Source organism: Lithobates pipiens, unplaced genomic scaffold (genome assembly GCF_037356315.1).
Source record: "Lithobates pipiens isolate NorthernLeopardFrog02 unplaced genomic scaffold, aLitPip1_a1.2 Scaffold_25, whole genome shotgun sequence".
NCBI lineage: Eukaryota > Metazoa > Chordata > Amphibia > Anura > Ranidae > Lithobates > Lithobates pipiens.
In genome coordinates this window covers 231,766,414-231,775,901 of record NW_027507787.1, presented here as the reverse complement: position 1 = coordinate 231,775,901, position 9,488 = coordinate 231,766,414, and the positions used below count along the sequence as shown (strand labels likewise).

Here is a 9,488-nt window from a genome sequence, read left to right as displayed (position 1 = left end):
CCCAGCCGAGGCGCCCCGCTCCTTCAGCACGGCTTCCAGTTCCATAGTACAGTCTCCGGGCTGCTCCTGGCCGCCGGTCCGGGCCCCTGAGCGCCGCTCCTGGATGTCAGAACCACCCGACACCGCCGTGGTGGCGCCACCGAGAAGAGGGGCCTAGGAACACACCCACCCCGAGGCCATTGGGCGTCCTCCGTAGGCGGGCACACGCTGTTGCATAATCCACACGCTTATTGGCCGCCTGAACCGCTCATCGCCATTTCATCCCGTCTATTGGCCAAACGCTTCGCCCTTTAGCGCCCTCCCTGCTTCTTGATCTGTGATTGGCTAAAGGATTTGAAGCGGAGGACTAATGCTGATTGGAAGATGCGCCTGTCAATCCAAATCTTCTGCCGTGATTTCATAATCCCCGCCCCGCCCGACTCACGTGTAAGGGAAAGGGTGGCTGCCGGGGCGGGGCTACTAGGAGTCACATGACCGTGAAAAGATTATAGCGCGATAATAACATCACTCATATAGGTCCCAGCCTGACTCCTCCCACTACTGACCTCTTACCCCGCCTCTATCTATATGGTGCTAAACTGTCATATAGAACATATATGGGGGTGTGTCCCTCCTGGGGAGAATCTAGCCACTCCCCTCCAGAACACACCATCAGTGCGCCTCAGCTACGTTAACCACGCCCCTAGATTTGCGTTTCAGGGGAAGTGACGTCAGAGTTTATACATCCGAGCGGAAGAAGACTATGGCCGGCCACACCCACTTCCGGGTCACAGGGAGGTCAGAGCCGGCTGAGTGAGGGGTGACAACGTGGAATACAGGTGAGTGGGGGGAGGTGTGGAGGAGCATATAGGAGATGTCAGTCGCCATACAGTCCAGGAGGTCAATGCCGGCCACTGTCCTACCCAGGAATGTTACATTCTACTCCTATCACCTTCTTATCATTGTGTCACATAAATAGAGATTTATATTGGTGGGGATTTATTAAAAGTCATCAGATACAAAATGTTTACAGTAATCATTCGCCTGTCTGAGGATCCAGTCCGCCCCCAATACACCCTGCCCCAATACACCCTGCCCCATTCCCTCCCTCCGCCCCAATACACCCCGCCCCATTCCCTCCCTCCGCCCCAATGCACTCCGCCCCATTCCCTCCACTCCAATGCACTCCGCCCCAATACACCCCGCCCCATTCCCTCCCTCTGCCCCAATACACTCCGCCTCCTGCCCACCCTCCGCCCCAATACACTCCTCCTCCTGCCCACCCTCCACCCCAATACACTCCACCTCCTGTCCTCCCTCCGCCCCAATACACCCGCCTCATTCCCTCCCTCCCGCCCCAATACACCCGCCTCAGTCCTCCCTCCGCCCAATTACACTCCGCCTCCTGCCCTCCCTCCGCCCCAATACATTCCGCCTCCTGCCCTCCCTCCGCCCCAATACACTCTACCTCCTGCCCTCCCTCCGCCTCCTGCCATCTCTCTGCCCCAATACTCCGCCTCCTGCCATCTCTCCGCCCCAATACTCCGCCTCCTGCCATCTCTTCGCCCCAATACTCCGCCTCCTGCCATCTCTCCGCCCCAATACTCCACCTCCTGTCCTCCCTTGTGCCCCAATACTCTGCCTCCTGCCCTCCCTTCCGCCCCAATACTCTGCCTCCTGCCCTCCCTTCCGCCCCAATAATCCGCCTCCTGCCCTCCCTTCCGCCCAATACTCCGCCTCCTGCCCTCCCTTCTGCCCCAATACTCCGCCTCCTGCCCCCCTTCCGCCCCAATACTCCGCCTCCTGCCCTCCTCCGCCCCAATACTCCGCCTCCTGCCCTCCCTCCGCCCCAATACTCTGCCTCCTGCCCTCCCTCCGCCCCAATACACTCCGCCTCCTGCCCTCCCTCTGCCCAAATACTCTCCGCCTCCTGCCCTCCCTCTGCCCAAATACTCTCCGCCTCCTGCCCTCCCTCTGCCCAAATACACTCCGCCTCCTGCCCTCCCTCTGCCCAAATACACTCCGCCTCCTGCCCTCCCTCTGCCCAAATACACTCCGCCTCCTGCCCTCCCTCTGCCCAAATACACTCCGCCTCCTGCCCTCCCTCTGCCCAAATACACTCCGCCTCCTGCCCTCCCTCTGCCCAAATACACTCCGCCTCCTGCCCTCCCTCTGCCCCAATACACCCCTCCTCTCTCCCTCTGCCCCAATACACCCCTCCTCTCTCCCTCTGCCCCAATACGCCCCTCCTCTCTCCCTCTGCCCCAATACGCCCCTCCTCTCTCCCTCTGCCCCAATACGCCCCTCCTCTCTCCCTCTGCCCCAATACGCCCCTCCTCTCTCCCTCTGCCCCAATACGTCCCTCCTCTCTCCCTCTGCCCCAATATGCCCCGCCTCCTGCCCTCCCTCCGCTCCAATAAGCCATGCCTCCTCCCTTCCTCCGCCCCAATAACCCCGTCCCCCTGCCTCTCACTGGGAACACATCGGACACTTTTGGTGCGATTTTGGGACCATTCGCATTTATACAGCAATCGGTGCAATTAAAAATGCATTGATTACTGTGTAAAGTTACTGTGACTGGCAAATGAAGGGGTTATCCACTAAATGTCAGTGTAGGTGTTAAATGTGTCCTAGGGAGTGCTTCTAACTGTGGGGGGGAGGGGCTGTGTTTGAAACGACACTGATCACCGTTCCCGATTACAGGGGGCTGTGATCAGTGTCCTGTCATTAGGCAGAACGAGGAGATGCTTGTTTACATTATTATTTCCCCGTTAATTTCTTCCTCTCCGTGAGACGATTGCGGGTATCCCCATGGACATCGAGTCCGCGGGGTCCGCGATCACACTCGCGGAGCTCGCCGCGGGCGCCGTAGACCGCTTCTTAAAGGGCAATGTACAGGTGAGTTAATTTGCCTGTACGTGCCCTCCTGCCAACGTATATCGGCGTGAGCTGGGCAGCAAGCGGTTAATCACCACTGGGGTTTTTATTTTTTGCTAAACAAATGAAAAAAATACCAAAGATTAAGACCCCTTTCACACTGAGCCTCGGTAAGGCCCCGCTCGTTTTAGCTGAGCTTTACCGCTGTTTAAGCGGAGCTTTTTGGCCACTAGCGGGCATTTTTAACCCAAAGAAGAGGTAAAACCGCTGTATACAGCACTCCCAAACTGCCCTAAAGGTGCTGCTTGCAGGACTTTTCCTAACGTGCCGTAAGCACACCGCCCCGGTGTGATAGGTCACACTGAAATTAATGGGAGGCGGTTTTCAGGCATTATTTAGAGGAGCTATTTCTAGTGCTAAAACACCTGAAAGCTGTCTCAGTATGAAAGGGGTCTTAGATTCTGTTTATAACATTTTGTAAATAAGTAATTTTACTCATTCACTGATGGGTACTTATGAGGACACAGTCATATGTGGCACTGATGAGGTGGCAGCCACGTGCGACACTGATAAAGAAGTAATTTGCCGTAATATGCGACACTGATGGGCTCGTTTTCTCGGTCCTCTCTGGGGGCTCGTTCTCTCGGTCCTCTCTGGGGGCTCGTTCTCTCGGTCCTCTCTGGGGGCTCGTTCTCTCGGTCCTCTCTGGGGGCTCGTTCTCTCGGTCCTCTCTGGGGGCTCGTTCTCTCGGTCCTCTCTGGGGGCTCGTTCTCTCGGTCCTCTCTGGGGGCTCGTTCTCTCGGTCCTCTCTGGGGGCTCGTTCTCTCGGTCCTCTCTGGGGGCTCGTTCTCTCGGTCCTCTCTGGGGGCTCGTTCTCTCGGTCCTCTCTGGGGGCTCGTTCTCTCGGTCCTCTCTCGGGGCTCGTTCTCTCGGTCCTCTCTGGGGGCTCGTTCTCTCGGTCCTCTCTGGGGGCTCGTTCTCTCGGTTCTCTCTGGGGGCTCGTTCTCTCGGTCCTCTCTGGGGGCTCGTTCTCTCGGTCCTCTCTGGGGGCTCGTTCTCTCGGTCCTCTCTGGGGGCTCGTTCTCTCGGTCCTCTCTGGGGGCTCGTTCTCTCGGTCCTCTCTGGGGGCTCGTTCTCTCGGTCCTCTCTGGGGCTCGTTCTCTCGGTCCTCTCTGGGGGCTCGTTCTCTCGGTCCTCTCTGGGGGCTCGTTCTCTCGGTCCTCTCTGGGGGCTCGTTCTCTCGGTCCTCTCTGGGGGCTCGTTCTCTCGGTCCTCTCTGGGGGCTCGTTCTCTCGGTCCTCTCTGGGGGCTCGTTCTCTCGGTCCTCTCTGGGGGCTCGTTCTCTCGGTTCTCTCTGGGGCTCGTTCTCTCGGTCCTCTCTGGGGGCTCGTTCTCTCGGTCCTCTCTGGGGGCTCGTTCTCTCGGTCCTCTCTGGGGGCTCGTTCTCTCGGTCCTCTCTGGGGGCTCGTTCTCTCGGTCCTCTCTGGGGGCTCGTTCTCTCGGTCCTCTCTGGGGGCTCGTTCTCTCGGTCCTCTCTGGGGCTCGTTCTCTCTGGGCTCGTTCTCTGGTCCTCTCTGGGGGCTCGTTCTCTCTGGGCTCGTTCTCTCGGTCCTCTCTGGGGCTCGTTCTCTCTGGGCTCGTTCTCTCGGTCCTCTCTGGGGCTCGTTCTCTCGGTCCTCTCTGGGGGCTCAATCTCTCGGTCCTCTCTGGGGGCTCGTTCTCTGGGTCCTCTCTGGGGCTCATTCTCTCTGGGCTCGTTCTCTCGGTCCTCTCTGGGGGCTCGTTCTCTCGGTCCTCTCTGGGGGCTCGTTCTCTCGGTCCTCTCTGGGGGCTCGTTCTCTCGGTCCTCTCTGGGGGCTCGTTCTCTCGGTCCTCTCTGGGGCTCGTTCTCTCTGTCCTCTCTGGGGCTCGTTCTCTCGGTCGGGCTCGTTCTCTCGGTCCCCTCTGGGGCTCGTTCTCTCGGTCCCCTCTGGGGCTCGTTCTCTCTGTCCCCTCTGGGCTCGTTCTCTCTGTCCCCTCTGGGGCTCGTTCTCTCTGTCCCCTCTGGGGCTCGTTCTCTCGGTCCCCTCTGGGGCTCGTTCTCTCGGTCCCCTCTGAGGCTCGTTCTCTCGGTCCCCTCTGGGGCTCGTTCTCTCGGTCCCCTCTGGGGCTCGTTCTCTCTGTCCCCTCTGGGGCTCGTTCTCTCTGTCCCCTCTGGGGCTCGTTCTCTCTGTCCCCTCTGGGGCTCGTTCTCTCGGTCTCCTCTGAGGGGCTCGTTCTCTCGGTCCCCTCTGGGGGCTCGTTCTCTCGGTCCCCTCTGGGGGCTCGTTCTCTCGGTCCCCTCTGAGGCTCGTTCTCTCGGTCCCCTCTGGGGCTCGTTCTCTCGGTCCCCTCTGGGGCTCGTTCTCTCTGTCCCCTCTGGGGCTCGTTCTCTCTGTCCCCTCTGGGGCTCGTTCTCTCTGTCCCCTCTGGGGCTCGTTCTCTCGGTCCCCTCTGGGGGCTCGTTCTCTCGGTCCCCTCTGGGGGCTCGTTCTCTCAGTCCTCTCTGGGGGCTCGTTCTCTCGGTCCTCTCTGGGGCTCGTTCTCTCTGTCCCCTCTGGGGCTCGTTCTCTCTGTCCCCTCTGGGGCTCGTTCTCTCTGTCCCCTCTGGGGCTCGTTCTCTGGGTCCTCTCTGGGGCTCATTCTCTCTGGGCTCGTTCTCTCGGTCCTCTCTGGGGGCTCGTTCTCTCGGTCCTCTCTGGGGGCTCGTTCTCTCGGTCCTCTCTGGGGGCTCGTTCTCTCTGTCCTCTCTGGGGGCTCGTTCTCTCTGTCCTCTCTGGGGCTCGTTCTCTCTGTCCTCTCTGGGGCTCGTTCTCTCGGTCGGGCTCGTTCTCTCGGTCCCCTCTGGGGCTCGTTCTCTCGGTCCCCTCTGGGGCTCGTTCTCTCTGTCCCCTCTGGGGCTCGTTCTCTCGGTCCCCTCTGGGGCTCGTTCTCTCAGTCCCCTCTGGGGCTCGTTCTCTCGGTCCCCTCTGGGGCTCGTTCTCTCTGTCCCCTCTGGGGGCTCGTTCTCTCGGTCCTCTCTGGGGGCTCGTTCTCTCGGTCCTCTCTGGGGGCTCGTTCTCTCGGTCCTCTCTGGGGGCTCGTTCTCTCGGTCCTCTCTGGGGGCTCGTTCTCTCGGTCCTCTCTGGGGGCTCGTTCTCTCGGTCCTCTCTGGGGGCTCGTTCTCTCGGTCCTCTCTGGGGGCTCGTTCTCTCGGTCCTCTCTGGGGCTCGTTCTCTCGGTCCTCTCTGGGGCTCGTTCTCTCGGTCCTCTCTGGGGCTCGTTCTCTCGGTCCTCTCTGGGGCTCGTTCTCTCGGTCCTCTCTGGGGCTCGTTCTCTCGGTCCTCTCTGGGGCTCGTTCTCTCTGTCCCCTCTGGGGCTCGTCTCTCTGTCCCTCTGGGGCTCGTTCTCTCTGGGTTTGTTATCTCAGTCCTTGGCTCACTAAGCTCTGGGGTAATGATTAACCTCCCGTCACACACTGGCTGCAGATCAGGTCTCTACAATCCTCATTTATATCTGTCATTACAGGAGGCGTGGAAGAGGAGGCTGCCATGTTGGAGGCTGTGGCTGGACTTTACAGTGACATGTGGAGAGAAGACGAGGAGAGGAGGTGACGGGATCGCTGCCTATGGCCAGGTAAGTCTATCAGTTTGGATGTCCTATGATGGCTGGAATAGAAGTGGAAGTGCCTGGGGAGAGGGGGGACAAGTCTGAGAAAATCCAGATGGGGTAGGGGGAGAGTGACGGGGCATAAGTCTGTGAAACATCAAGATCAGTGGTGACTGGGGAGAGAATTATCTCCGATCTGGAAATTTTCTCTAAAAATTCAGATCAGTGGATGGGGGGGGGGGGGGGGGGGGGGTGAAAAAATCTGTAGATTGGGGGGGATATCTTTCATGGTGGTGTTTAGTGGAGGCTCAGCAGTTGATCGGTTGGACTGAAAGGTCGAGTGTTTTCCTGTGCATCCTGTACATTGGACCCCCATGGGGGGGGGCCTTTAGACGTGTTATTTGGGTTCCTCCTGAGTCTGTCCCGATTTATTCCCGCAATATGGTACAGAAAAGTACAATCAATCAGCAATGACCCCCAACCTATAACTGACCCTTTGCAGCAAGGAGCACATGGAAGGGCGACACATGTCAGAAAACAACAAAGAAAATTCCCAGCTCACTTGCCAGCCTGCAACACCCCAAATTTTCCATCTAACCGTTTACGGTAAACCCAGGACTTTAGTTTGCACACATTTTGCAGATACATGTGTAAGCTGCTGGTAAGTGAGCGGGACATTTTTCTTTGCTGAGGAAATCTCTGCGGTGTGACTCCTGGCAGCTGACTGCTGTAGCTTTGGATATGTTAGGCACCGGAACCGCCTATTTGCCCGCTGTAATTGAATGTTCTTAGATTGTAAGCTCTAAGGAGCAGGGCCCTGCGATTAGTACTGTATTAAAGTGTATTGTATTTGTACTGTCTACCCTCAAGTTGTAAAGCGCTATGTAAACTGTTGGTGCTAAATAAATCCTGTATAATAATGCCGGGGGGGGGGGGGGTGTCTGTTAGCTCTACATCGTGGTGAGATTGCTTGTGTGACACATTCAGTTTATGTGACTGAAGTAAAATCTCTGAACCTGTGCGGCCCATGTGAGCTCTTCACTTCCCCATCTGCTACAAGTACAGGAAATCCCCTGAGATCTGCCAGAAATCCATTGAATTCTTTGCATTGAGCTGACAACTCCACCCTCCGCTGTACTAAAATCCCACGCGGTGTTGTCACCGGTACCAGAGTTTAGGGATTGACCGATGTTGTTTTTTGTGCCGATACGATACCAATATTTCACTCGATACACATCTCAAAAATTGCCACCTCAGTGTATCATCACCGCGCCAACAAAACCCCTCCCCCAGCTGCTACTTAAATATATGAATAAATAAATAAGAAGGTGAATATAGCTCTTCCACCTTCGGCCACCTCTCCAGCCGATATTTTGTACATTTAACTTTTTATTTATTTATTTTTTTATCACCGTTATTGCTGTCACAAGGAATGTAAACATCCCTTGTGACAGTAATAGGCATTGACAGGTACTCTTTATGGAGGGATTGGGGACCTCAGACCCCCCCCCCCCCCCCCCGCACTTCAAAGTATTCAAAACGTTGAGATCGCGTTTTTAAAAACTTTATTTTTTAAACTGGCGCCTTTTAAGATGGCAGTAATCTGGGAAGTGATGTCATGACATTGCTTCCGGATTACTAGACCCGAGACCCGAAGGAAGCATCGGCTTTGTTCGGGTCTTCGGCCAGCTAGCAGATGTGCTGGCTGGTTCCTCGGGCCTCCTGGTGGGACGGGAGAGCCCGGGCTAGGGGGGGAATGAACGCCTCTCCCGCTGGGTGTAATAACAGCCGAGCGGCAGCTGAGCCTCATCGGTTGTTATTACAATAAAGCCGACCGCCCACGCTAAAGAACAGTACCAGGGTGATGCCTGCAGCTGCAAGCATCGCCCCGTTAAAGCCCCTTGAAGCAATCTCTGTAATATCAGTCAGTTTTTTTAAAAGAAAAAAAAAAACTGATAATCGGCCGCACCAATAATCGGTCAATCCCTACTAGAGTTCTTCTTCTCTGCTGAACTACAGAGCTCATCCCCCTCTCCCCCGTCCAGAACATAGATGGAGGTGTTCTGTGTTGGTCTATTGGTATCTATACTGGGGGCTCTCCCTGGTGATGATTGTTCCAGATTCTGATTTTCTTATCCTGTTTATATTTCTCCTTCCAGAATCAGCTTCTCCTGCTTGTTTCCTGGCTCCTGGCACTGCAGCCTGCCCTCGGTGACGCAGTTCTCCCGCCAGCGGGTGGTCCTCCTGGTCATCTTCATAGTCCTTCTACTTCTCCTTCTGGTAGCCGTGATAGACCCCCAAATCTGGAGCCCCAGAACCTACCGGGACAAGCAGTTCAGGAGGTCAGTAGCTGCTGCACTTATTACAGAACTTACACTTCGAGGAATGAAGGGTGACAATGGCGCCCCGTTTTATCTTTCTTCTTAAAACCCATCTCTCAATTAAAAAGGAGAAAAACAAAGACACATTTTAGTGCTGTACATCCTCCTCTGTCTCCTGCAGGTTGAATGGCGCTGAACTGCTTCCTGTGAGCCTAGGGTGTCATGGACAGACCCCCTCTGGGTTATTACACCAACTGGGGCTCATAGGAGGTTGGTGCAGAAAGTCAGCTGCCGACATCTGGAAAGGAGGAAAGAAGGAGGAGGAGGGGTGCGGGTAGATACAGGAGGAGGAGGGGTGCTGGGGGGGTAGATGCAGGAGGGAGGGGGTGCTTGGGGGGGGGGGGGGGGTAGGGAGGAGGAGGGGTGCGGGTGGGGGTAGATGCAGGAGGAGGAGGGGTGCTGGGGGGTAGATGCAGGAAGGAGGGGTGCTGGGGGGGTAGAAGCAGGAGGGGGGTGCAGGAGGGGAGACAGCTGTGGACACATGTCAGCATGGCCACCCTGATCGGTCTGTGCCATATATCCCTGCTGTCTTCTATATCCTATCTACTTTCAGGTCCCATTGTAACCAGATAATCAGTGTTATTCATGTTACCTGTCAGTGGCCAGAATGTCCTGGCTGATCGGTGTATACAAAGGGTGTGTGTA

The 9,488-nt window shown here is 56.7% G+C and overlaps 1 protein-coding gene across 2 annotated transcripts in view; it reads left to right on the top strand.

Annotated features, from left to right (window-relative positions):
* The first annotated feature begins 666 nt into the window (after positions 1–666).
* The window catches only part of ENTPD7 (ectonucleoside triphosphate diphosphohydrolase 7), a 47,407-nt gene continuing 38,585 nt past the window's right edge, over positions 667–9,488 (top strand). For both annotated transcript variants that reach the window (XM_077455649.1, XM_077455648.1), the window contains exons 1-3: positions 667–818; positions 6,382–6,489; positions 8,622–8,804. In XM_077455649.1, coding sequence (XP_077311775.1) covers positions 6,482–6,489; positions 8,622–8,804 — 191 coding nt within the window. In that variant the 5' untranslated portion in view covers positions 667–818; positions 6,382–6,481. The remainder of the gene's footprint in view (positions 819–6,381; positions 6,490–8,621; positions 8,805–9,488) is intronic.